Source organism: Laetiporus sulphureus, assembly GCF_001632365.1.
Source record: "Laetiporus sulphureus 93-53 unplaced genomic scaffold LAESUscaffold_23, whole genome shotgun sequence".
Classification (NCBI taxonomy): Eukaryota; Fungi; Basidiomycota; class Agaricomycetes; order Polyporales; family Laetiporaceae; genus Laetiporus; species Laetiporus sulphureus.
In genome coordinates this window covers 249,598-274,349 of record NW_024468532.1, presented here as the reverse complement: position 1 = coordinate 274,349, position 24,752 = coordinate 249,598, and the positions used below count along the sequence as shown (strand labels likewise).

Here is a 24,752-nt window from a genome sequence, read left to right as displayed (position 1 = left end):
ACTTCGCGCACCAGTGTGGACGGCGGTATGACAAGAGGAAAGGGCTATGCTGGAGGTGAGCGTGGTTCTGGCAATATATTCTTTTCCGGTGAAGAAAAGCTGGTGGAAGGGTCCGAGACCGCATTGCGTAGGTCACGTTCATCCGATTGCAGCGTGAGACATGCGGTGATCCTCCCTGGCGCAGACTTGGGAAGCAGTCGGTGTACTAGTTTGGCCGAGCACCTCGACCGCCGTTCGATGGCGCCGTAGCGATTCCAATTCCTCGGCACCGGCGTCCAATCACTGACAGTGCCGCGGCTGCTCAATTTCTCTTTCCGAGAAATCACAAATTTGCGCCATTCTTGATATTCAAAAGGGCGTTGCCGAACACTCTAAAAGTGACGACAGAGCGCGTGCATCTGCATGATGAAGGTATACATGCAACACGCAGTAGCGGCGCTCGTGTGCGTGATTGTCTCACATGTGAAGAGAGACGGGAGGAGCAGATCGAGGGGACGCAAGCAGTGTGCTGGCACACCCAGCACCATCCTGGGCGTCTCCCGTGGCACCGTCCTCTCAATGATACTTGAACAGGACAAACCAGCCCGTCGGGTGCACCCCGAGCCGAGATAAAGTGCCTCTTCTGGAGGCCGCGTCTCCATAAGTACCGTCGGCACGCGCCTCGAGCCTGCAGTTCCGCATACAACCCCAACCGCGATCGTCGCCGCACAATGTACTCGGACACACTCCCAGAAGCGCAAGACCCCGTCTCTTCCTCCAGCGAGCTCGGTCCGTCCTTCGGTACCGGCGAGCTGCAGTACCCCCCGAACGAGTACCCTTCCAGCGAGCCCGACTCCGTCAGCTCAGATGCAGAGTCGTCCGTTCCCCATGGCAGCGACACGCTCGCGTCCGGCCTCTTCAGCCTCAGGCTTGCCCCGCAGAACGGCCAGGCCGTACCCCCGCCGCAGTACTCCCCGTCGCAGACAGAGAGCGACTACTTCGAGCACGACCCATTCGCGACCGAGTCGCCCGTGGACGCGCGCAGCCCCACCACACCCTCCTCGTCCGTATTTGCAACACCGCTCTCCGCTCCTCCCGGCACGCACAATGAACAGTTCGGGAGTGTCGACGCACCGACATTGACAGCACCCTACTTCTTCCCGCCACAGCTCTCTGAAGCCGGCCCCGCAAGGACGATGGGCAGGAACTTGGCGGGGCCACAGGGGTCGCCTACAGGGGGGAGCCGGCTCGACCTCGCACATCCATACGCGCGCCTGCCGACGAACAAGGACGGCACCAAGCGGCGCAGGATGTGGAACCATCTGCTCGAGAAGTCAATCTTCACTCCACAGGAGATGTTCGTATTTCAATTCTGTCATGTCGACGTCTTCAAAGGCGGGACTGACAGTTTCTTGACAGATCGACCATGACTGCGCCCCACCGGCGAACAATATATACCGCGAGTCTCGAGGCGCACATCGACCAGCTGCATACGCAGCTGCTTGGCTATGCACTTTTCCCCGTTCCGTTCGAGAAGCTGGAGCGCTTCCGCGGGCTTAACTTCAGGACAGCCAAGGTGAGCGGTTTGTAATTTGCCTGTCAGCGGTAGGATAGGTGGTCCAGAGATGACTGATTGCTGACTCTCCATCCCAGAGCATGGTCGCGGGTTTGTACCGAGACGCGGTGGCTTTGAAGATGAAGAAGCTCGCGCTGGATCGAGCGGTACGTGTCTCGGTCAGCAATGCGAAGAGAATTTGTTTATATAATCTCGTACCTTGTCCAGAGCCACGCCATACGCAATCAGCTATACGGTCCTTCTGACGCGGGCCCGCCACCAACACCGCCCTACCCACATTTGGGAAGTTCCAGCTCTAGCCTGCGCCGGCATTCCCTGGAGTAGCAATCGCATAACCATTTCGGTTTCATCACGTCGGCAAACGCGGATCCCTTCAAGACTTCGCCATCAGGCACTTGGGCAAATTTTCTTGCGCCTTTTTTTAATTGAACTCTACGTCCGTTGGTTTTATTGAGCATGCGCTTTCCATCGCATCGCGCGTTTGTAGGTATCACATGATTTGAGAAGAAGAGTGCAGCCGGATGCTGAATTCGACCGGCGTTTGTAATAATCGTGTACTCGCCTTGTCATGTAATGGTTGCAGTATACCGCAGTCTCGTGTTCGTCAATGTTTTGCGCTTGAACTGGGGCATAAGACGTATAATCGATGGCCAGCTCACGCTGCGAATACGCATGGCGAGAGCACATCTATCGAAGTGATGTAGATAAACTTCGGGGAGTTGAGGGCTTGTCGCCTAGCGCAAGCAAAACAGATTCTTGATTTGTCCCCCCCCTGGACAGAGCTCAGGGGACACATGAGCAGAAACATGTGCCCCCTGATGCTTCTAACAGTACGGCCCAGTCCAGGAACCAAGAACATCTAGGGGTCAAAGAAGCAAAGCTGGCCCAACAGGGCGCTCAAGTATCGGGACGGCTGCATGTGATGTATACTGTCATGTATATGGTGACCCAATCGACAGGCTGGCTGGTTGTCCGGGAGACCGTGTTAGGATGAACGAAGTCGCCCTCGTTGCCGAGCATGATGCATGGTGCACGAGGTCAATATGTGAAGTCGGTCTGCGGGAGTGTGGGAAGAGTCGACGATGTGATTGTAGTTCCTCTTCTGGTGCGGGATGCGCGCTGATACGACGTACTAGCGCGTTATGCACGTCAGTGGGCGTATATGGTGAGAGATTGCACTGCGAGGCTTATGGGAGTGTATCGAGCGAGATAGATTGCTCTGCTGCACTGGTACGGATGAACACGTCCGTTTGACGACGATATCGATTCAGTCAATGAAAGCTGCGCATTGCTGTTCTTCTTGCGAGGCCCATGAAAATGCAGCATGCGCCTTGCTACATCTTGGTCACTTTTGCACCAATCCGCACGCTTGGAGCGTCAATGCATATTGTCACAGCGCAGTCTTACTCACGCATTACGGGATAATTAAGCAAGACTTTGCCTCGTGACTCGGCGACCATTGTGATTGATTAACAATTCAGGCACAGAGCGGTGGCTACGGCGATGACTGAGCATCTCAGCGATGTGTGAGAGCGACGAGCGGGAAAGACCTTCAGTCAGAGCGAGACGCCACATTCGTCTCCTCGAGACGTCACGGTCACGTGCGCTGCCGTGACCGGCCCCGATCGCTTTGTTGTAAGGAGCTTGGCGAGTCAAAGTTATTAACCTTGCTTGTTACCAACTTTCACGCTCTCGTGTGCTCTCGTGCTCTGTCCAGCCTCCTAATCGCTCTCCCCCCTTACTGCTAGTCGGCAATTCACTCTTTGGACAGACTCCCTCGTCCTCGAGACTTTTTACCACCGCCTGTCATCGGTCGTAGCGGACCGTTGTCATCTCATCCCAATCCAGGAAGCTCTCTGGCAGCGCGTATTTCTGTAGAAACATGATGAACAGATCTGTTGAATCGAGTCTCCCACAACCTGCTCTCCAGGCGTCGCAGGCGGCCCTCAACTCAGCAATGGCAGACAATCAGATAAAGGAGAATGGAAGTGAGGAAGGGAAGAAGGAGAACGGCGCGGCGGATCTCGAGCCCGGAGAGATCCAGGAGGTAGATATGCAGGCTCAGGCGGATAACATCCGCACGGTTTTCGATGACCCAAAGAACTTCAACGTCAAGGTGAATAGATTTCTCTCGTCATGTGGCACTCGTTACGCTTTGCGTCATTCGACCCGCATCACTGAGCTTGCGCTTTGCAGCATCCTCTGTACTCTCCATGGACCCTCTGGTTCGACTCGCCCTCTACCAAAGGCCGAAATCTCCCACAAACTCCGATGTCATCCTTCCCTCAAACGCCGCTTCCCCAGACACCCGGTGTCGCAGCAGCGGCACAGGGGTGGATGGAGGACATCAAGCGTGTGATCAGTTTCGATAGCGTGGAGGAATTTTGGGGGTACGTAGCAGTATGTCACGACCATCGGCTGAGTGCTCATCACGCTATAGGCTTTACAACAATATCGTACCACCGTCCATGCTTCCGCAAAGAGCGAATTACTATTTGTTCAAGGTCGGCACATAATTGCGCCGTGTGTGAATACCCTTGTATAAGATATCTCTGTACAGGACGGAATCATTCCCGCATGGGAGGATGAAGCCAACAAAAGCGGAGGCAAGTGGAGCATACAGTTTCCTAGAGACAAAAATAGAAGCAACGTTGACAAAATGTGGCTGAACACGGTACGGTCTTCATCTTCGGAGCATGCATACTGTCGGCACTCACACGCAAATTTCAGATGCTGGCCGCTATCGGCGAAACGTTCGACCCGCTGACCAACGAGTCGTCTGAGTCTCCTCAGTCGCTGATCACAGGCGTCATCGTTTCTACGCGGCCGCAATTCTACCGAATATCGATTTGGACGCGGTTGGCACCAACAGGGTCAGGCGGGGAGGACGACAAGTTGCGAGAGAGGGTCGAGGCGGTCGGGCGGCATTTCAAAGTGACAGTGCTGGGATACGAGGAGTCGCAAAAGCTGGCGGGTGGACTCGCGACCGAGGTCGAGTTCCAGTCGCACAAAGACTCTGAGAAGAAGGGGAAGACGGCGAAGAAGATTGTTGTTTAGTTCGAGGAGCAGTGGTGGCGGTCATTTATATATGTCTAATTACCCTCGATCGGTGTCCATACGATGATGTCTCTGTATATCGCGAATTAAGTGAATGTTGCTTTCGGGGTTCAGGACGACCGCGTGCGCAGTTGAGGCGATGACGTTAGAATATCGAGACAACAAAAGGGGGCACTAGTGTGGCTATGCCGTAGCGCGACGCTTCCCTCTTCCCATCATGTCATCCGATTTTCTCGCGTCCCTCCAGGAAAAGGCACAGAACGCGCTCAAGTCTGCCGGCTTTGGAGGGCAGTCCGATGGACCCTCTGATGGTCACAGCGGAGGGAACGGTGGCATCCTCAAGTCGCATGCGTTCGAATCGGTCCAACATCAGCTGCGCACGCTCCAGCAGACGTACTCGTACGTGTCGCTGGCATCGTCTGTCTTTCTCGGGTTCGGGTGACTGAGCGTTTGCGATCCGAACTATCAGGAGTTCCGTGAGCCCGATTCAGAAGGTCATCACGACGCAGAAGGGCATCGCGCTCGATCTTGACAGCCTATCGAGCGACAGCCAAACGCATAGTAAGGAGTTGTACCTGTGGGGCCAGCAAGAGGAAGTGGACATCAAGGATGGTACGCGAGCCCCCTTTGTACCTGGTGCCTTTCGTACTGACTGGCAGCCTCTCAGTGACCGACCGCCTCGCATGGATCAACTACCTCGAAGGCACCCTCGCGCGAACCCTCGCAGGCAGGATCAACGCATCTCGCGTGCCCTTCAAGGGGCTCCGCGATGCAGAGAACACGCTCGGTGGACGTCGGAACCTCCGGAGCTCTCTGAGCAACCAGATCGGGCGGATCGAGCACGATCAGCGGCGTGGTGACGAGCAGAGGCTCGCAGACCTCAGAAAGCAGCTGCGCCAGGCGGAGGAGACCGACGAGCCGCTTGAGAAACAGGTTGAGCTGCTGAAGAGGAAGGCCGTGAGGGAGAGCGAGCAGCAGAAGTGGCAGGCTGTCCGAGAAGTACGTGCCCATTAAGTCCCGTTTGCGGCTGCCTCAGCTGACATTATGTCGTTCATACAGTATGCGGAGAAGCTTATTCTCCTCTCTCAAGCGGCTACTGGCGTCCTCTCTGCGTTGCCTACGGTGCCGTCTGCCGATCACAAATACCACGGCGCAGAGACCACGGCGTCCGTACACGCGGCCCTCGAGCAGGCCCTCGACAACTACAAGCCCGGCGACATCAACCTGCCTCTCCCAGCACCGCCCTCCGACCTCAAGAGGTCAGACACGCGCAGCTTCGGCGAGACCCACGCGCAGGAGCTATCGCGCATCAACTCTTCCGCGGCCTCCCAGCCCAGCATCCCTCTGACGCCGCCTCCCACTGCCGGGGGTGCGCCTCTACCGGGGCTGGAGGCGAGCTTAGACTCCCCTGTGTCCTACGCGTCTGCTCCGTACACGTCTTCGCCTCCGCCTGTCGCCGCTCGCCAGTCGCCAGTTCTGGCCTCCCAGCCCCCGGCCGGCACGCAGTCGCCCCCTCTGAACCCAGCCTTTTTGAATCAGGCGCCGGCGCCGATTCCTGTCTCCTCTGGCTCGCCTGCGCCCATCGTCGCACCTTACCCCTCTGAGAAGGTCCCTTCGGTGACGCCGACGGTGGCAGAGACGGGCGTGCCCCAGTCTGCCGGCTCTGCCGGCCCTGGACCCGCCAGCGGCTCTCTGCGCGACCTCAGGCAGCCTTCGCAGGCGCAGGCTGTGGATGACAAGGGTTATGCTCCCTACGGACAGAAACACGAGTCTGCGGGAGAGGAGAAGAAGAGGCTCGAGCGCGAGGAGCGAGAGAAGGCTCTTGGTGCAGGCAGCAGCGACACGAACCCGCAGCCGCCTGCGGATGGTGAAGAACCCCCGCCGTATCCAGGCTCGCTATGAGCCTGAGAGATGAAACCAGAGATACCCCCGTTTTGGTTACTGAAGTCTGAGGGACGAACCGTCTGAAGAACGAATGGTTTCTGCAGTGATCTACATGTACGTCCTTGATGTAGTAGCGATCTCTGAAATGTACATATAGCGGCTACGAAGGAACAATGTTCAGATAAAGCGTCTATTATGACGTCATCCGATGGTCGCCTTGACTCAGTGTGTTTCTCATTCATGCCGTTAGCCTCGCAGGTAATGTTTTGTGAATCGTTGATATGCAGTCCGGCTTGAGATCTCTGAACCGAAACTGCTCTCTAACGTGTTCCAGGTTCCATCAATCAGGTTTGAATATGGTTAGTTGTACAATAATTACAGACACAAGTAGGTTCCGTGGCCCGACTTTCAAGAAGACTTCAGTTCACGACGAAGCAAAGCCGTCCAGGTCGTCGGCTCTCGCCCCAAGAGCCACCGCAATACATTGTTATTTCCTGGAATACCCCTGCGAACGAATTCTAGTAAGCGTAAAGTGATCAGCGCGAACAGTGTAGTGCACTCGCCTTTTCTCGTAGTAATACAACATCCTATCCGCCGCGTCGATCGCATAATCACCGCGCAACATTGAAGTCTTGATTCCCTGAGCGATAATCTGCTCCCTCGGGACCTGCTCACACTCGATCGGCCGGCCGAGCTGGGCTGACGCCTCGTGTGCGATGTCTGCGTAGGAGCAGTTCTGTCCGCAGAGTTCGTAGCGTGCGCGGTTGTGAGTCTTTGGGTCTAGCAGAACAATTCGAGCGACGGCGGCGAGATCTTCAAGATCGAGGTAGCCTTCTAGGATGTCCGGGCCGTTCCAGGAGTAGATCTTGAAGGTGGATTGCACCCTCTCGAGGTCGATGTTTTGCATGAGCGCTGTGGGCTGAGCAGGTCTCCAATAAGCGGTCAATAGTTGGGTCAATAGGGAAGATCTCCGTACCTCCAGTATGGTGTAATTCAAACCGGATTCGATCAAATATTCCTCGACACTATGATGCGGTCAGTTTCAGTTTAGGTCAGCGGAGTGGAATTCCGTCGAGAATGCTTACTGGCACTTGACTATGTGGTTCACCAGTTTCGTCAAGATGGGAAAGAGTACGCTGCAGTAGACGAAATGTTTCACTCCCGCCTCCTTAGCAGCATCGATCATCGCGATGCCCATAGCAGTCTCCTGGGGGTGGAAAGTCGGGGCGTTGTGGAAGACAACGTCCACCCCTTGTACGGCAGCGGGCAGAGTGCTGGCCTCGAGGAAATCCGCGATCACGAAGGAAGGGCGCGGCGGCAGTTGGGGGAACCTGGCGTGTACTTTCTCGATGGCGCTCTCTGAGCGAACGAGCAGGCGGAGGTCTGGAGCAGAGACATTTGGCGACTCTAGCAGGGCTTTTATCACGTATCCTGACGTCCTCCCAGCAGCTCCCGTGATCAAGATGGTCATGCTGCTGGTATAAACTACAGATATGCGCGATTACAAGTTACAAACGTGAATGTTTAGCCGACTGTACGACTCACCAAGTTTTGGCGAAGGAAGGAAGATCGAACGAGGAGTAGAGACGAACTGAGTCGCGCCTATATCATACTGCGATGTCATCGTTCTAGCCATGTCTTTGATCTGAATCTTTGCAAGCTTTGATCACAGGACACGCTAGCTGCGGCTGTGACGGGGGACAGCAGTTTCGTAGAATTGTGTGGCGTATGTAGAGTCGGCTCCGAGGTATATCTGCGTTCTCGACGCCGCTCTTGGAAGTGCTCTGCATGGGCCACGCATGCTTATGCTTGGGCAGAGAACGATTCTTCCAGCGGACCACAGCACGAGCTGCGGGGAATCATCAGATTCGATCTTGCCGTCCCTATTCAACTTTGATCAACGATCGCGATTTTTGATGGCGGTATCTCTTTGAATACTCATCAGAGCCTGTGGTTGGCTGGCGAGCAGCGCAAAATTCGTGTCCTCGGTTTCACTCTGTTCAAACAAGAAGACATTTCAAACAACTCATCTGACGCAATAATCAAAAAAAATGCCTAATAAGGTTATCAACAGGCCACGGTTCTGCCCATCCAGGTATGACCCAGAAAAACGAGCCGTGGCCCCATCTTTTGTGTCCGACGATGGATCTATTTCCTGGACGCCAATCATGTGGTGTCCCGCTGACTTTCCAACAGAGTTGGTGAGTAGCATCCCTTCTTACTATCCATGCAATGTCCATGACTTTATTTCACGCCAGTGCAGTTCGAGGTTGCTGTCTCGCAGCTCATACATCATCCAGAGTACAATTCCACTCTAATTTTACGCTCAGAGGTGGTCTCCGAGAGCAAGGAGGATTTTCCGTCGTCAATTCCTAAACTTAAAGGCTTTCATTCAGTGCAGAGTATACGTAGAAGATTGCTCCCTCGCCGCCCAGGCAGAGACAGCGGCTTGGAACAGTATTGTACCCTATACTCGTCATCTGACGACATCGACGGTCTACCGACCGCTCTTGTCCTGACTCCACTCGTACCGCCTGGTGAATCACTCCCGTACTACCATCCTGCGGTCTCTCACATCGCATTCCGCTACATCTCGTGCGCGCCAGCCATACTGCAGATCGAAGCTGTCCCTCTCCCAGGAACTCCCACTGACATCAACTCAAGGCTATACCGCACTTGTCTGGCTCTATTGGAGACCTTGCATCGATATGGCTGGGGCGCGATGACGAACTACAAGAAGCGGGTCTTGCATGACCAGATCATTCCCCGTGACACATATCAAGACCTATATCTGATCATGCGAGAACGTCATAAGCACCTAATAGAAACATGGCAAGAAGTCACGGATCCGCTCAAGCATGTCTTCGAGGCACGCACTGTATGTGTTCATAGGACAATCATAGCTGATATACCTACAGGACATTGGCATTGGCACATTCTTGATGTTGCTCTGGAAAGACATGTATAGCGCAGCATCTCCCATGTCGGATGATTCTGATGCAAACGGAAGCGAACCATGGCGAAGTTGGCCTCGTCCTCCCTCCGGATTCCTTGACCTCGGGTATGTTCTAAGACTACCCGTATGCCAGTCCACCCTGATGAACTCTCAGGTGCGGGAACGGTCTGCTCGTCCATATTCTGACCGCGGAAGGATATCAAGGCTACGGGATCGACTTGCGCGCCCGCACATCCTGGTCGCACTACCCCGAGTCGACGCAAGCCCAGTTGCGTGTCGAAGCGCTCGACCCTACGGAACTCACAGATCCCTCATCCTTGTCTGATTACCCATACCTGCGCCCCGGAGTCTTCATCATCGGAAACCATGCTGACGAGCTCACGCCTTGGGTGCCGGTCCTATCCACTTTGTGCTCGGCATCCGGGTATCTCTCCATTCCCTGTTGTGCCTGGGCATTCGACACGCGCTACGATCGTTCGAACACTCCAAATTATCCAATCCCCGTACCGGAGGCGGACTTGGTCGAAAGCCTCAACCTGGGAGGAGACGGAAATAACACAAGCTCATATTCGATGTACCGCATTTGGCTGGCTTCGTTGAGCATGTATTGCGGGTGGAAGGTCGAATGCGAGAATCTACGGATACCAAGTACGCGCAATTGGACAATAATAGGTCAGTCGACAGCTTTGGCCGTTGCATATTTGCTCATTGCTCATCATAAATCAGGGAGAGAAAGGACAGACTATGACCCCAAATTTATTGCAGAATATCGTCGCCGTACGGAGGAGGTCATCAGAATGGTGCGCGAGAGAGGTATCTTCAAAACGCGAATGCCGGAGGGAAAGGCCGGATACCATTGATGTCAGCACGACAGCCCCATGTCCTCTCGATTTACGGTTGCATCGATTGGATGCGCAGAATACGTATCGGGAATTTAATTGATACCTGCTTGCACTACACAGGCTGAGAGCTCGACAGCGTGAGGCCACGAGCGCCTGTTCACATTGAGGCGTGCACACGTGACCATGACGCGTCTTCCTGCTTAGGCGCGCGCCGCCGACTGGGGGACTTGATTCACGATACGATGAGCCTACTGAACGGACTCTAAAGCGCGATGGCGACCGCGGAAAGGCTTCCTATAGAGTTATTGCTTCATATTTTTGAGCTTGCTGTCGAGAATGAGTCGCTGTTTGATCATGCATTGCCGACCTCGATGGTAGAGTCGTCTTGGGTCAAGTCGGAGACGTACCACGGATGTCGATGGTGGCTGAAGTCGCCGCAAGAATCTTTGGATGCGATGCAGAAGATGTCCTATTACACTGCAAAGGTGAGTGTCTGTAAGTCACGTCAGGTGCATTTTATTGAATCACGATCAGGCTATCATCGCTACGTGCAAAGCATGGAGATCGCTAGGTTCAGAGGTGCTCTTCCGATTCCTCCACTTCACGAACCCTACATGCCTGCTTCAGGTCTGTTCGATAATGGATCGTGACCACACCTTAGGATGGCGGACGAAACGGCTCCAGATCTCCCGGTATTATGCAAGCTACGGTGCCACCATGGACGAGATGCAAAACTCCCTCATATCTATTATACAGCACTGTCCAAATCTAGAGATATTCGTAGCGACATGGCCAATACCAAGTGCGCTCACTGCTGTCATTGACGCACTTTGTACGTTCTGCTCAAATGCGTTGCGCACGATTCACCTGCACATACCAAATACCAGTGTAGCCAAAGCCATCCTCATGCTAGAATTTCTCCCAAACCTCTCGAGCCTCCACCTCGAGGTTGATGGACCTCCCGTGGAGAGTTCCGAGCTGGGGTCAGCTTCCAATCTGACTCTTGTGCTGCCGGCTCTTCGCCAGTTATCGCTGAAAGGGCTCTTCCAAGACTTCCTGGAGCAGGCCACAGGATGGGACCTGCCTGCTCTAGAAACGGTCTCGCTCGACTTTCTCGGCCATCGTGAGGATCTTCCGGACATCATGGAATTCCTCGCCAGTCATGGCCCCAAGCTGACTTATCTCGACATCAACTGTATCCCTCCCCTCGATGTAGCGACCATCCTCGATCTGTGTCCTTTACTCAAGACATTCGCCTTCAACTTCGATTGGCGCCTGGAGAGCGCCGAAGGCGAAAACTTCGGTGTCGGCACTCTTGTCCATCGGCCCCACCAGAACATCGCGACGATCGGATGTCATCAGCTCCTCCACGCTTTCGGCGTTGGCGAGGCAGCAAAGTATACCCATGTCGATCCATTTGCCACGTACATCATCCGGCGTCGCAACGATATGAACTTCGCAACTCTGAGGAAGAAAGACTTCCCCCGTTTGCAGCGGGTGCGAGTGCTGAGCCGCACGCTTCTCCGGGACCTTGAAAGCGCTAATGGACCCGATGGCATGAGCTTTAAGCGCTGGGAACAGTGGTGGGAGCAGTGCACATCGCAAGGGATCCGGCTGGAGGATTGTACGGGGAACCTGCTGGGCAATTTACCTGAGGTCGAAGAGTATGAGGATGAAGAAGAGGTTGAGGAGAGAAAGATGGAGCCCTTCCGGGAATTGCTACAACAATGCCGGCAAATGTCTACCACTCAGTAAGGGGCTGTGCGGCCAGAGTATCGGAGCGTTTGAGAATGCATGTTCTATGTGCTTCCTTAGGTTGTGTGATATAGCAGGTAGGTGTCATAAACTTGTATAAATCATATCCCAGATCGCTGAACTGGTCATGCATGCTCCAGACCTCGATTGCTGCTCTACCTTTCTAATGTTATCATGTTTTGATCGACAGTGCCTTTGCTCTGTTGTACTGGTACGAGCTCACGGAATGACGATATCACAACTCATGTACTCTCGTCTCGGATACCAAACGTACCTGTATTCAAGTTGTAGGCTGTATGGAACAGTACCTGGAGGAATCTCATTGAGCATCACCAGAACAATCAGAAATCGTATAAGTCTGGTCGGTCCGACATGAATGCAACTTTCTTTTTTGTTTTGACTTTCTTAACAGTCCCCACTTTCTCCTCTCCTCTATCATCCGCTACGCTCATGGAAGAAGCAGCAACCTCCATCTGCTCCACCTCCACCTGTACAGTGGCATTCCCTCCTGCTGACGCCTCGAGGGCGTTCGCTGTCTGCCCAACCTGGGGATGCGCATTTGTAACGACCTCATCGAACGCCATCGCATTCGGAGCAGGAGTTGTCCGTCTTTCACCGACACCACCTTCCAAGTCCAGATGAAGCGTCTCGAAGATGAGCCTCTTGCGCATGCATTTAAATGCCAGGTTGTTCTCGCCGGACGACGAGAGACCGCGTAGAGTCGAGAACCGGTCGCTCGGAGGAACGAGAGTATGAGGCGCTGGGAGGGAATGTATGTGAACGAAGCCGTGGTGAGCTGAGAACATTGCGGTGAGGGATGGACTGGCTGCGAGCATGATCAACATGATGAGCTCAGAGAGTGACAACACGCAGCATACCAGTGAATGCCGCCAATGTTATAGAGGCATCTGTGAGCCAGCCGAGCTTTTGTACCCAGCCTGCTCCTCCCCAGGTCTCTGTACACAACGGTGGAGGGAGCGACACCGAGGCGCATGCGAATGGATGACGGCGCAAGATGCTCCGGAGGGAGTAGAGAAAGTAAGAAATGTCCTAGAATTGATTTCAATTGCTGCATGTAACATCGCGAATCGTTTACTCACCCGAGGGGATATATCACCCCATTGCCATGAGCCTAAGGACGGAATGCAGATTCGGATAGGTGCCGGCGACTCGGATGACTTTGCGTGGTCCACCAGAATCTGCTCAACTGCGTCAAGAATTCTAACAGATGGCTGATCTTCCGCCTCTGCAGAGACAGGCACCAGAATGACTTGTCCCGAGGCAACAGAAGATTGTAAGACGGTATCCGGTATTCGACATGTCAAGTCAAACGTGCGACAATAGTCTTCAGTCGATCTTGGGTTGCGATCATTCGCTTTTTGCACGGCGGAGCAAGGAACTCACAACATACTGATTCGAGTCGGATACGGTCGTTTGAAACTGCTTCATCTGCTCATATCGCCATGCGATCTTGATTTTGGCATCATCCTCGCCAGCCTTTTCGTCTTCCTCATCGTCTGCCGCGTGGGAAGGGGAATGAGTAGCTTGTCCAGGAATCCACACGCATTCGCTGAGAAAGTCCCTAGCATCATCGTCCACAATGCATATTCTGTGACTAGTTGCTAGGCCTTGCGCTATGAAATACTTCTGCACCAGTTCGCCGTATGCAGAATGTGGATCAGGCGCGAGCACGAGCTGGGAGCAGGACAAGGGCAAGCCTCCGCCCAGAATATCATCCAGAGACGGAATCCCGGTCGAGGTGATGATCGTGGATGTAGACCCGGGTGAGATGCGTGTACCAGGTTGCAGCGACTGCTGCTTGGACGTTGTTTTTCTCTTGAACGAAGACATTTTGAAGCGAGGTGACTGTTGGTAGCTAGCAGAACGCAGGAAATATTTGGGCGCCGGGAGCTCGGAAAGAAAGCCTAAGCGCCGGTGATCTCTGCACTTCATCCATCATCTCGAGGCCAAACCACGCTCGTCAAATGCGTTCTCGCGTCTGAGCGTTGTCGATGGTCATAAGCTCATGCTCAAGGCACGACTCGCTCAGCTAGCGCAGCAGCTACGCCAGCGCACTCAGGAGAAAGGCTGGCAAGGCACTGGGCAGTCGGTCGCCCTCGGAGCTCTGCACGTACGTTCGTTGTGGTCCCCATTTCCGGAGCAAAACTGACGACACACATAGCTAATCAACGGCGCATGCGCTATCCACTTATTTGCTGAGCATGTCGGCTGGATCTGTACTGTATGTCGAACGCTCTTCTGCTAGACTCGCTAAAACATTCTGGGCCTCTCACAGGTGGATGGCCCTTCCATGCTCCCCACCATGAGCTTGACCGGAGAATGGGTTATTGAAAACAGGATGGTCGATCCTCATCGTCTCACAAGAGGCGACCTTGTCACCTTTCTGTCTCCTTTGGACCCTGGCCGAATCGTCTGCAAGCGCGTCATCGGTCTGCCCGGAGACGTGATCTGTGTCGACCCCACAGGAGAGCTCGCGCCCTCGACAGAGCACGTCGTAATCCCACGGAATCACGTCTGGGTGAGCGGCGACAATGCTGCGCTCTCAAGAGACTCTAGGTTGTACGGCCCAGTGTCGATGGGACTCGTTAGAGGAAGGCTAGTGGCAAGAGTGAGTAGCTTTTGAACGCTGCCTGCGTTCGGTATTTGACCTTTTAGTAGATCTGGCCGTTAAGAAACTTCACCATATTTCAGAACAATTTCAACTACATTGATTAGACAGGTTCCGGGCGTGAATGACATGAACGCGTGAGAGCAATGTGTGGTATGTCTAACAATATCGATCAGTGAAGCAACAATCTTGCAGCGCAGCAATCATTCCCGAGAGTAACCGTGCAGTGAGGTATCATCGGACAAAGTTCATAGAGTAACCGCCTTGTCCGTTGGGTACAAACTGGAAGTTGTTCGTCGATAAACCGAATTTACCTGTTGAATGAACTTATGATCAGTCACGGCGGTTTGGAGGACTCTGAGCCCAGCGCACCCAATACATTGTTACCGAGGCCCTTCAGCTTGTCCAGCATTTCATCCGTCTCCCGCTTCTGCGCCGCCTCGGCGCGAGGCTTGAGAAGGGCGAGGGATCGTCGGATTTCGGGCAGTTGTGTCGATGTCGGCGGCAAAATTGAGAGCAACGTAGTGTAGTCTGGGTGTGAAGTGGGAATCTGTCAAGTAAGAACAACGGGGAGTGTGATTATGTACCTTCTTGTGCGGCACTGAGCGAGGACCAGCTGTTGATCTGTTCATTCGATTGTGCTCTTCGTTGAAGTGCCTTTACGTAGTGGGGATCGTCGGCAAGTGCTAAGGACAGCGTCAGTGGATGCGCAGCCACATAAGAACGAGACATGCACCTTCTGTGCATGCTGCCACCGCTTCTTTGTGCTCGCCCTGAAGAAATGCTCAGCATCCGTAAGGGCCTACACAGGCAGAGGTTTACGCACAAGCTTGACATGACACGCGCCGATGTTCGCGTTCATGACCGACCTTGCTTTCGCGCACTCTTGCTCTAGCTCGCTTAGCGGTCGCTTCTCCTCTTCCTCTGTCTCTGGCTGCACGCTCCCTTCAGTATCCTCCGCTCCGTCTGCGGAACCATCATCTCCACTATCAGAGGGCTCCGTCTCCCTTCCCTTTCCCTTTCCGTCGACAGGGACAGCCTTGCGTTTCGCCTGCTTCCGCTTCGGCAGCCGACCCAAGCCTGCTCTGTAAACAGCCAACGCCTCGCCCCACCGCTTAGCCCGGAAGTGCTCATTCCCTTCTTGCTTCAGCTCGTCTGCATCTTTCAAGCATTTCTTCTCAGCCGTGAGTTTTACCATCTGAGAGTACGCTAGGACTATCCTACCTTGATCTGTGCTTCGTTTTCGATCGCATCAGTCGCTGGGTCTTCCGCAGTCTCCTGTGATGGCACAGTCTCTGACTGTTCAACTTTCTGTTCTTCTGACATGTTGTGCGATTGTGCGAGCGGATCTATTGAGAGTGAGGAGGATGTCTGAAAACCGGGAGGAGAAAGGGATGGCTGGAGATGAACGTTTGTAGCAGGAAAGCAGAGTGCCTGTAGCACGAGGTGGCTATAGATAAGATTAGATGGCGATCTAGTCTTACCGAGCTGCCCAATCGAAGCTGTGCTCATGTCGTGCACATAATATATAAAATACAGCGTGAGTCCAATGCCACAGCGCACACACTGTTGGAAGCATTGAAAGGTGATCAAAGTGGGAGATGGAACAGGGTATAAACGAAGTGCTGGAGAATCATTGATCATCATCCTTTCCGAAGAGCATCCAACCGCGCCTGCAAGGCGTCCTCGTCCGACATGCCACCGCCAGGTCCGCTATCGCCACCGGACGGATGTGGAGGGCCGCCACCATCTCCGAGCGCCACCGGCTGCCGAGGTTCTGTAAGCGACGAGGAGACTGCAAGGCCCGTCGGCGCCTCTGTGAGCTGGGAAAGGTGAAGTCGCACATCAGCATGGGCTCGGTGAGTAAGTACCAACACGCACCTGTTGCGAAAGGTCCACACCGATCTCATCTAAGACCTGCTTGAGGATCTTGTCTCCCTCCATCTCCTCGTCCTCGAGCTCGTCATCCATGACGTCGTCAACCGCGTCGGACATCATTTCTTCCTTCATGTCCATCGCAGAGCTCTCCCTCTCGAATTCATGCATGATACGCTGGATTTGTGGTAGGTTAAGCCCGCGGTTCATTGCGCCCATCGCCTAGAAAGCTCAGTGTTCAACTACCATTGTAGGGACGATTAGTAAATTGACGCATACACGGGTCGCGCCTCTCATCGCTTCGGCCATCTGCTGATTACTCCGCAACGTCTGTATCCGGAGTCCGACAGCCTGCAGTTGTGTGCGCATCTGATAGAACTTCTGGACATAGCGTCGTGTCCGAACGAGATCCTTGGCCATGACTTTACATGCATTCTAACGATTGCGCTTCAGATGATGGGCCGTGAAAGAGGGCATATACACGCACGATCTGTCCAGCCTTGGCACTCTTCTTGATGTCCATCACAAGCTTCTTCTCCTGCTGCTCGAGCTTCGTCCGTTCCCGGTCGAGCTCGCGCTGCGCTTTAGCGAGCGCACGCTGGTGTTGGCGGAGGCGCTCCGCCGGGGTGACCGTACGGCCAAAGAGTGTCTCCTACGAGCATGTCGACTGTCGTGTCAACGCTGAAGAAGAGATGCAAGGTGTACTGACAATGATGTTCATCGCGTTCCAGCAACGCTCAGGGCGGATGCAACGCGGGAAGGAATAAGGCGCGAAAGTGGCTGCGGTTCCGACCTGATATGGTGCCACATCAACGATCGGGACGCGCTCGCTGAGCTTCGAGGTGTGCTACCTGACTATGCATTCGAGGATCATCACGCTCACACGCATACTTCCCAAAAGACCAGCAACCACATATATAGGTCAAGTTCGTTCTCCGTAGTGGCTCGGTTGGGATGGCCTGGACCGCACATGCCGAGACGTATAAATCGCAGTAACTCTAGTGGAGTACCCCTCTCTGTCCTAAGCTCGCCATGCCCAGTATTCTCGACTGTAAATGCGTCCTGGTCATCGGAGCAACCTCTGGCATAGGGCGCGCACTTGCACTCGCAATCCATGCGCTGCCCTCTGAGCCACTCGTCATCGTTGCCGGGCGTCGGCAGGGGCGGCTTGACGAGCTATTGAAGGAAGGCGACAGGATTCGTGCGGTCAGGTTCGACGTCAATAGAGAGCGTAACGAGCTCAAGAATGCCGTTCAAGACATCGTAGCGGAGTACCGAGATGTGAGTGCACAGAGACATTCATCGCGATGCACTGGTTTATTTCGGTGGAAGCTCGATGCAGTTATCTTTTCGTCTGGTATCCAAGAGTTGTATAACTTCACCAATCCAGAGCAAGTTGACCTTGATGGTCAGTTTACTTTCTACGGCTTAGATTCCGCGCTGTGGAACGCTGATATTCTGTGCACGGTCAGAGCTGGAACGAGAATGGAGTACCAACTATACGGCAATCGTCATAATGATAACATTCTTCCTTCCTCACTTCCTGAAGCTCAGTGTACGTAAGGGGTCAATTTGGTTTATCCAGCAGTTCTGACCTTTACTCGACAGCAAGAAGGGCGCCCATCGTTCATCATCCCCATAACGTCTGGGCTGGCAATGACACCAGCAGCGTGGGTGCCCAACTATTGCGCTACAAAGGCTGCACTGCACAGCTTCTCGCTGTCGCTTAACGCCCAGTTGAAGAACACGAAAGTGAACATCATGGAGATCATGCCTCCGTAAGCCTCCCCACATGTACCGCCGAAAGATATGTTGACTAAGGTCATTTGGATACTCAGGTTAGTCGAGTCGGAGCTCCACGATCGTAAGTAGCAGATGGGGCTAGCATGTTGAAGTACTGATGTGGTCACTTCAGATCAAGGCACTGCGCCGATGATGTCCAAGTTCTGGATGCCACTCGTAGATTTCACCAAGGAGGCCATGGAAGGTTTGAAACGCGGAGATTTACAGATTCCTGTTGGAACCAATGCTGAGCAGTGGAACGAGTTTGAGAAAGGAAAGATTGAGAGAGTTGCGAGGCTACTGGAGCATTTTGAAAGATACGGTGCTTAGAAGCTGGCGTACGGACGATGTAAGAGACTGTACAACTACTAACGGCAGAGCAGCAATTAAACTACGGTGTTCCATTCGGTCATCGACGTGTTCGCGGCCGTCGGCTCGTAGACGATGCCACGGTTGGGTTGATTCACGCAATCTTCCCGGAGAATCCACACGCGACGCCTTGGATACGCTAAACAATGTGCGGAATTCGCAGTGGGTGGCTGCGAAAACGATCGAGCGTCTTCTTTCACGTGTGTCACTCAGATCTTCACCCCAGGTTAACTTGCGTCATGTCTAACAATATACGCAGCCATATATATAAAATGCTGAACGGACGATCAGCATACCTCCCACACTTGACCTGCAACCAGATACCCACAGTTCGCTATGCCTAGCATCACCGACTGCAAATGCGTCCTCGTCATCGGTGCCACCGCCGGCATTGGTCGCGCCCTCGCGCTCGTTATACATGAGCTGCCGTCCAAGCCAACCGTGATCGTGGCGGGGCGTCGCCAGGAGAGGCTAGATGAACTTACGGAGGAGGGGGACAGGATCAAGGCTGTGAATTTTGACGTGAACAGCGGTCGTGATGCCCTGAAGAGTTCTGTCCAGGACATCGTCACCAATTATCCTGATGTGAGTGGAATTGAATTGCTGGAAAGTCGTACGTTGACATTTGAAATGTCTCAAGCTCGATGCAGTGATGTTTTCATCCGGCATTCAGCATATCTTTGATTTCAAGAAACCCGAGTCAGTCGATCTTGACAGTGCGTCAAATTCTCTCACCGTTTGGCATAGACAGTTCTAACGTTTTGTATCATGCAGAGCTCGAAACGGAGCTGAACACGAATTATACGTCCATAATCAGAATGACAACGTTCTTCTTACCTCACTTTCTGAAGCTGAGCGTTCGTCATCTCTCACGTTGCACGCAGTCGGTTCCATCCTCATCTATTTCCTCCAGGAAAGAGGACGCCCGTCGTTCATCATCACGGTAACCTCCGGTTTGGCGATTGTCCCTGGCCCCTGGGTGCCGAACTACTGCGCCACGAAGGCCGCTCTCCACAGCTTTTCTTTGTCTTTGGACCAGCAGCTGAAGGACACGAACGTGACTGTGATGGAGATCATCCCTCCGTACGTCTCTCTACCTCTGTGGAGGACTGTCATACTAATCTTCCGACCCGATCTCTAGGCTGGTCGAGTCCGAACTGCACGACCGTAAGCAACAGCCCACAGCTCAATTCGTGCTTCATCTAATTTACGAACCACCCTATAGATCAAGGCACCACTCCGAAGTATTCCAAATTCTGGATGCCGTTGGACGAGTTCACGAAGGGCGCCATGGAAGGCCTCAAGCGCGGCGACCTGCAGATCCCCGTCGGAACAGCTGCGCAGCAGTGGGAGGTGTTCGAGAAAGGGAAGGCGGAGAAAGCTGCAAAGACCCAGGAGATTTTTCAGAAGAATGCCTGAACTTCTATTAGAAATGGTGGAGGACCTGGTGTACAATGATGATTGCAGAGAGAAATGAATACCGATATCGATCCCTTGACTAAGCCATGATACATGAATGCTTGGTGGGATGTTGCGATTCCATGATGCATTGCGAAGCTGTGTCTTATTCGTATACAGTTGACTGACTTGAAACACCCAACACACTATTCGTACACATCCTAAGGGGAAGAAATGAAGCACTTGCGAAACCTCGATACCTGTTATGCATTCAGCTCAACGCAAAAAGGCCAGTGAATATGCATGCATGCTCACATTTATTGGTCGTCGATATCCGTGAGGTCACTCTGCTCCTCATGCTTCGGTTCCACATCCCGAGCAGCCAAACGATCCGACTTCCTGTTCGAAGCACTGGCAGAGGGAGTCGGCGGCGCTGCCCGTGCCTTCTTGGCACTGCCATGCTCCCCGTCTCCCGCAGACCGCTTTTGCGGTGTGGACGGCACTGTCGCAAGACCGCTGCGCGCTGCGACAAGGCTCCTATAGAAGTCCATGTCGAAGCCGATGCATTGCAGGCGCACACAGGGCACGCGCTTGCGACCGTCTTCGTATGCGGCGCCGATCTCGCTGGTGGTCTTGAACTTGGAGAGCTGTTTTCTAGCCGCCTTGGCTTCCTTCGCGCTCTTTGCGTGGATTGCCCGTGCTGCGGCTTGCTCCTTGTCCAGAGTCGTCTCGCAATACTTTTGTCTCACCTATGCAAGTGCAAGCACGATGAAGGGTCAGCGATTGGGAGTGAACGACTGAAAGCTCACATTCGGCGCAACCGCTCGCCATTCCGAAGACAACAGCGGCGCGTCTCGCACCACCTCGTACAGCCCCGCATACTCATGCTCAGAGCCTTTTCCGACAAAGACGTGCAGCCTCTCCGCGTCCACGAACGTGAATTTCTCCAACCCGAGACCGACGAACATGTATCCGTGCTGGCCGGGCGCGGACGGCAGCCACGAGTTATGATCCATCTTGGGGCAGATATATTTGGTGATGTCGTGTCTCGCAGAGAGTGCCTTCTGGTGGGCTACGCTGTGGGCAATAGATATTCAGATGCGCTGGGTGTGAGATATGTAAGCGGTTAGGCCACGTACACGACAATGAGTGCTTGAGATGCACCGCCCAGAATATTTGAGAGCATTGTTCTCGTGAAGCTCGCTCTAGGAACATCAGCGGGGAAAACTACCTCAATCGGAGGGAGCCGCTGCAACACGTCCCACCGACGTTGCGGTATACCCGACTGGTGTAGGACCAGTGGCTCTTCGTCCAAAGCTGCTGTATCATCATCTTCGTCATCGTCTTCGTCACTGGAAGGAATGGAGATCGCATCGGTATTCTCGTTGGCGGCGTTCCTCCTGCGAATGTAGCGACTGACAAAGTTTCTATGGGTCTCTGTGTCGGGATTGCAGAATGCCGCAAGAACACGTACCGCTTGGGACGGCTGACGCTTTGTCCCTGAGATTCTGAGCTTTGAGCTGCATGCTGAGTGGCCTCGCGTCGTAGCTGCTCGATCTGAGAGAAGAATTGGTGACACTGATTTAGGCGTGCAAAATATCGCATACATACTTCTCGCTGCTGGCTCTCGATCGTAGCCTTCAGCGCTTGCAGTTCTTCTCTGGCCTGGAGAAGCTATGATGGAGGAAAATGGAACCATAAAGATATGAGGGTTGCTCTCGGAAGGGAGTTCAACGCACCTTGTCTGGGACCTCCGGCTCACGCTCAGTATTTACTCTAATATTCTGAAGCGCCTCCCGTGCCAGTGAGGCTCGCAACTGCCAAGGTTATTAAATCCCTTCAGTACCAATAGCACGAAGGTGCACCGCACCTCCGTCTCTGTTTCGTGCAGCCGATCCTGCAACTGCTGCACCGACTGTTGCAGCCTGTCTACCTCATCGTTACTCCCTATGATTCCTTCTTCCAGCGAAGTTATGGTCTTCTGAAGACTATCGATCTACTCAAATTGGTCATAACGTTCCCCGTGATGGAATACTCTCTTCGGTTTACTCACCTTTTCAATCCATATGATCCGATCCTTCGTGTTCTCAGTCTCAAGGAGCGCTACTACCTCTTTTAGCTTCGCGTTCTCATCGTTGAGAACCTTGCATTGAACAAGCGCTTCATTCTTCTGAGATTCGGTTGATAGCTGATAAATGCTCCATCATGTTCATCAAGTAACGATCCAAAGCTATGGCGACACGCACGCGGCTCAGAATCTGATCGACATCCACCTCCGACTGCGCTGAGGAGCGCGCAGGAGATATCTCAGCAATGAGCCGTTTTGTATCATGACATTCCTTTTGCAGTAACTGAAGACGCTCATGAACGAGATCTCGCTGTGTGTGTAGAGCTCTCAGTTACACGGATTTCCGACTGACGGCATGCGTACCTCTATCTTGATTTGATCTCTCTCCAACGTGAGAGTGTTGACTTCGCGGATCGTTGCGCCAAGAATGTTTACCAACTGGACTTTTAGATCATGCTTCCGATCCATCCTGCTGCAAGGGCGATTCGTTCAGAAAGTATGTGGGCGAGTGAGAGACAAGTTCAGGATTGGAAAGGCAACACAAACACGCGTTGAAAGAAGGCAATACCGGTTATTAAGAACCCTTCAAGGTGCGGAGCTTCTTCAGCCACAGACGCGTCCGAGCGCCAATCAGCTGGGGGACGTGCCGCGGAAGCAGAACATCAAGCTGATGAGCCGGTCATTGGTCTAAGGGGGCCTCCATTGCCGTGCGATATCATAACAACTAACATACGACTACTACGTAGAGAGTACCTCAAGCTCAACCCGAGCAACGAGCGTTTTAGCATAGATCACAGCATGAACGTCAACGGGTTCTCCAAGTACCCTTTGAACGCAAGCAGCCACTTAGCACCGACGGCGCCGTCGACAGTCCGGTGATCTGCGCTCAACGTGACCTTCATGATCTGTACGACTTTGAATCCGCGCTCCTCCTCCGGCGCGGGCACTAGCGTGGGCATCGTCGTGCCTACAGCGAGGATACATGACTGGGGAGGGTTGATGATAGCAGTGAAGTGGTTGATGCCGAACATTCCCAAGTTCGACACAGTGAATGTACCGCCCTTGAAATCGCGTTAGTCAGGAGCCGATTCGCATATTGCACAACAAAAGCTGTGATACCTGGTACTCTTGGGGTTGCAGCTTGCCATCCCGCGCCTTCTGGGCAAGCGCCTTCCCTTCAGCTGAGATGGTTGCGAGCCCCTTAGACCCGACATCTTTGATAATGGGAGTAATAAGCCCAGCAGGTGTCGCAACTGCTACCGAGAGGTCAGCCTTCTTGTACCTAACGATCAGGTTCATGACTCAGCATATCGTAGTGATGGGAGAAATGTGTGTCGTACTGTCTGATCGTCTCGCCCAACCACGCCGAATTGGCCTCCGGAACGTCCGCGAGTGCGCACGCAACCGCCTTCAGGATGAAGTCATTTAGGCTGAGTTTGGCGGGCTTGTCCTTCTCACCCAACGCCTTGTTGAACACCTCGCGAAGCTTCATGACCTTGTCCATGTTGATGTCGGACGTCAAATAGTAATGAGGGAGTTCTTGCTTGGACTGCGTCAGGCGGGCAGCAATCGTACGCCGAATGTTGGAGAGTGGGATATCGATATATTCCGGCAAGGCGGCTGCAGGTGGGAAAGATGGAATTGCGGCGGCAGCAGGGGCGGCCGGGGGCTGGTATTTCTCAACATCCGCGCGGATTATACGGCCCTCCGGACCCGAGCCCTTCACCTTCGCAAGGGGTATGCCACGCTCCAAAGCAATCTTCTTTGCAATGGGCGATGCGAATATACGCTCGCCCTTGGGTAGCTCGGGTTGTGTCTCCACCTTGGCTGCAGGCTCGGGAGGCTTGGACGGTTCGGGCGCCGGCGCAGGCTTGGGGGGCTCTGGTGCCTGCTCTTGTTTTGGAGGAGCCGGAGCCTTCTCAGCGGCAGCCTCAGCGGCCATCTTGTCCGCGCCGGAGAGGTCGTCCCCTTGCTCGCCGAGAATGGCAATGGGCGCGCCGACGGCGATGTTCTTTGCCCCATCTGGCGCCTGCGCACTGAACGTAAGATACGAATGCGCCCATGAGTAAACACACGCACGATGATTTTGGCCACGACACCGTCATCCTGAGCCTCGACATCAATGGTGGCCTTGTCCGTTTCCTGTTATGCAGGTGAACCCATTGAACACGTCGCGTCGCGCGCTTAATGACACGCACAATCTCGAGGAGGACGTCCCCTGCAGCGAACGTCTCCCCCTCCTTCTTCTTCCACGACGCGATGCCACCCTCCGTCATTGTTGGACTCATCGCAGGCATGGCGAGCTTGGAGAGGGCATATCTCCGCGCAGAGACGTGTAGACCTAAACATCACGTCGTAAATGAAAGCTGACCAGTGTGATATGAATGCCCCCGCGTACGCACGTCGGGCCAGAATACTGCGGGCAATGGCGGAGGCCATGATGGTCGATGGTCTCGGCAACGGAGAGTGGGACGAGAAGTGTCGAGTGTGAGAAGCTGAGTGAGGCGAGCAAACACGTACAAATGGGACGGCAAGTCACGGACACACGCGCGACTCTCTCTCCTCTCACTTTCTCACTGCTC

The 24,752-nt window shown here is 53.9% G+C and overlaps 14 protein-coding genes across 14 annotated transcripts; 8 read left to right on the top strand and 6 right to left on the bottom strand.

Moving 5' to 3' along the window:
• Positions 1–710: 710 nt before the first annotated feature.
• LAESUDRAFT_759823 (uncharacterized protein) lies at positions 711–1,879 on the top strand (the record flags this gene model as incomplete). The annotated part of the gene is made up of 4 exons (XM_040912641.1): positions 711–1,336; positions 1,399–1,555; positions 1,633–1,701; positions 1,763–1,879. 4 exons carry the CDS (start codon positions 711–713, stop codon positions 1,877–1,879), a joined length of 969 nt encoding a protein of 322 aa, XP_040763672.1.
• A 1,352-nt stretch (positions 1,880–3,231) lies between these two features.
• On the top strand, positions 3,232–4,633 carry LAESUDRAFT_726498 (eukaryotic translation initiation factor 4E class I). Its single transcript, XM_040909040.1, has 5 exons — positions 3,232–3,671; positions 3,752–3,945; positions 3,996–4,059; positions 4,116–4,229; positions 4,286–4,633. The coding sequence occupies exons 1-5, from the start codon at positions 3,438–3,440 to the stop codon at positions 4,610–4,612; spliced, it is 933 nt and encodes a 310-aa protein (XP_040763671.1). The 5' UTR covers positions 3,232–3,437; the 3' UTR covers positions 4,613–4,633.
• A 178-nt stretch (positions 4,634–4,811) lies between these two features.
• On the top strand, positions 4,812–6,526 carry LAESUDRAFT_680526 (uncharacterized protein). The gene is made up of 4 exons (XM_040905735.1): positions 4,812–5,011; positions 5,082–5,224; positions 5,280–5,611; positions 5,672–6,526. The coding sequence occupies exons 1-4, from the start codon at positions 4,830–4,832 to the stop codon at positions 6,512–6,514; spliced, it is 1,500 nt and encodes a 499-aa protein (XP_040763670.1). The 5' UTR covers positions 4,812–4,829; the 3' UTR covers positions 6,515–6,526.
• Positions 6,527–6,904: 378 nt separating this feature from the next.
• LAESUDRAFT_737246 (NAD(P)-binding protein) lies at positions 6,905–7,967 on the bottom strand (the record flags this gene model as incomplete). The annotated part of the gene is made up of 4 exons (XM_040910775.1): positions 6,905–7,001; positions 7,060–7,415; positions 7,473–7,521; positions 7,582–7,967. 4 exons carry the CDS (start codon positions 7,965–7,967, stop codon positions 6,905–6,907), a joined length of 888 nt encoding a protein of 295 aa, XP_040763669.1.
• A 459-nt stretch (positions 7,968–8,426) lies between these two features.
• Positions 8,427–10,404, top strand: LAESUDRAFT_743672 (DUF1613-domain-containing protein). The gene is made up of 5 exons (XM_040911271.1): positions 8,427–8,697; positions 8,760–9,365; positions 9,415–9,557; positions 9,607–10,124; positions 10,179–10,404. Exons 1-5 carry the CDS (start codon positions 8,548–8,550, stop codon positions 10,310–10,312), a joined length of 1,551 nt encoding a protein of 516 aa, XP_040763668.1. The 5' UTR covers positions 8,427–8,547; the 3' UTR covers positions 10,313–10,404.
• A 162-nt stretch (positions 10,405–10,566) lies between these two features.
• On the top strand, positions 10,567–12,049 carry LAESUDRAFT_654509 (uncharacterized protein; the record flags this gene model as incomplete). Its single annotated transcript, XM_040904484.1, has 2 exons — positions 10,567–10,779; positions 10,829–12,049. 2 exons carry the CDS (start codon positions 10,567–10,569, stop codon positions 12,047–12,049), a joined length of 1,434 nt encoding a protein of 477 aa, XP_040763667.1.
• A 341-nt stretch (positions 12,050–12,390) lies between these two features.
• LAESUDRAFT_737243 (PAXNEB-domain-containing protein) lies at positions 12,391–13,900 on the bottom strand (the record flags this gene model as incomplete). Its single annotated transcript, XM_040910774.1, has 4 exons — positions 12,391–12,875; positions 12,928–13,099; positions 13,150–13,405; positions 13,461–13,900. 4 exons carry the CDS (start codon positions 13,898–13,900, stop codon positions 12,391–12,393), a joined length of 1,353 nt encoding a protein of 450 aa, XP_040763666.1.
• A 175-nt stretch (positions 13,901–14,075) lies between these two features.
• On the top strand, positions 14,076–14,785 carry LAESUDRAFT_759816 (LexA/Signal peptidase; the record flags this gene model as incomplete). The annotated part of the gene is made up of 4 exons (XM_040912640.1): positions 14,076–14,180; positions 14,232–14,291; positions 14,346–14,678; positions 14,729–14,785. 4 exons carry the CDS (start codon positions 14,076–14,078, stop codon positions 14,783–14,785), a joined length of 555 nt encoding a protein of 184 aa, XP_040763665.1.
• A 127-nt stretch (positions 14,786–14,912) lies between these two features.
• On the bottom strand, positions 14,913–16,004 carry LAESUDRAFT_759815 (TPR-like protein; the record flags this gene model as incomplete). The annotated part of the gene is made up of 6 exons (XM_040912639.1): positions 14,913–14,992; positions 15,051–15,209; positions 15,266–15,364; positions 15,415–15,451; positions 15,505–15,852; positions 15,903–16,004. The coding sequence occupies 6 exons, from the start codon at positions 16,002–16,004 to the stop codon at positions 14,913–14,915; spliced, it is 825 nt and encodes a 274-aa protein (XP_040763664.1).
• A 317-nt stretch (positions 16,005–16,321) lies between these two features.
• LAESUDRAFT_737240 (Snf7-domain-containing protein) lies at positions 16,322–17,274 on the bottom strand (the record flags this gene model as incomplete). Its single annotated transcript, XM_040910773.1, has 5 exons — positions 16,322–16,501; positions 16,560–16,775; positions 16,833–16,988; positions 17,041–17,205; positions 17,263–17,274. 5 exons carry the CDS (start codon positions 17,272–17,274, stop codon positions 16,322–16,324), a joined length of 729 nt encoding a protein of 242 aa, XP_040763663.1.
• A 311-nt stretch (positions 17,275–17,585) lies between these two features.
• LAESUDRAFT_714612 (NAD(P)-binding protein) lies at positions 17,586–18,665 on the top strand (the record flags this gene model as incomplete). The annotated part of the gene is made up of 6 exons (XM_040907081.1): positions 17,586–17,834; positions 17,886–17,961; positions 18,026–18,108; positions 18,162–18,331; positions 18,392–18,417; positions 18,469–18,665. The coding sequence occupies 6 exons, from the start codon at positions 17,586–17,588 to the stop codon at positions 18,663–18,665; spliced, it is 801 nt and encodes a 266-aa protein (XP_040763662.1).
• Positions 18,666–18,823: 158 nt separating this feature from the next.
• LAESUDRAFT_205861 (NAD(P)-binding protein) lies at positions 18,824–20,196 on the top strand. Its single transcript, XM_040901575.1, has 7 exons — positions 18,824–18,904; positions 18,964–19,289; positions 19,345–19,420; positions 19,479–19,561; positions 19,618–19,787; positions 19,846–19,871; positions 19,930–20,196. The coding sequence occupies exons 2-7, from the start codon at positions 19,041–19,043 to the stop codon at positions 20,121–20,123; spliced, it is 798 nt and encodes a 265-aa protein (XP_040763661.1). The 5' UTR covers positions 18,824–18,904; positions 18,964–19,040; the 3' UTR covers positions 20,124–20,196.
• Positions 20,134–22,833, bottom strand: LAESUDRAFT_205924 (uncharacterized protein). Its single transcript, XM_040901576.1, has 11 exons — positions 22,534–22,833; positions 22,349–22,480; positions 22,156–22,290; positions 21,973–22,098; positions 21,842–21,919; positions 21,714–21,776; positions 21,577–21,659; positions 21,242–21,517; positions 20,912–21,179; positions 20,418–20,851; positions 20,134–20,362 (listed from the first exon to the last, which is right to left on the bottom strand). Exons 1-10 carry the CDS (start codon positions 22,636–22,638, stop codon positions 20,420–20,422), a joined length of 1,698 nt encoding a protein of 565 aa, XP_040763660.1. The 5' UTR covers positions 22,639–22,833; the 3' UTR covers positions 20,134–20,362; positions 20,418–20,419.
• Positions 22,834–22,961: 128 nt separating this feature from the next.
• Positions 22,962–24,609, bottom strand: LAESUDRAFT_654804 (pyruvate dehydrogenase; the record flags this gene model as incomplete). The annotated part of the gene is made up of 6 exons (XM_040904513.1): positions 22,962–23,231; positions 23,290–23,452; positions 23,511–24,199; positions 24,250–24,312; positions 24,369–24,511; positions 24,573–24,609. 6 exons carry the CDS (start codon positions 24,607–24,609, stop codon positions 22,962–22,964), a joined length of 1,365 nt encoding a protein of 454 aa, XP_040763659.1.
• Between the last annotated feature and the right edge of the window lie 143 nt (positions 24,610–24,752).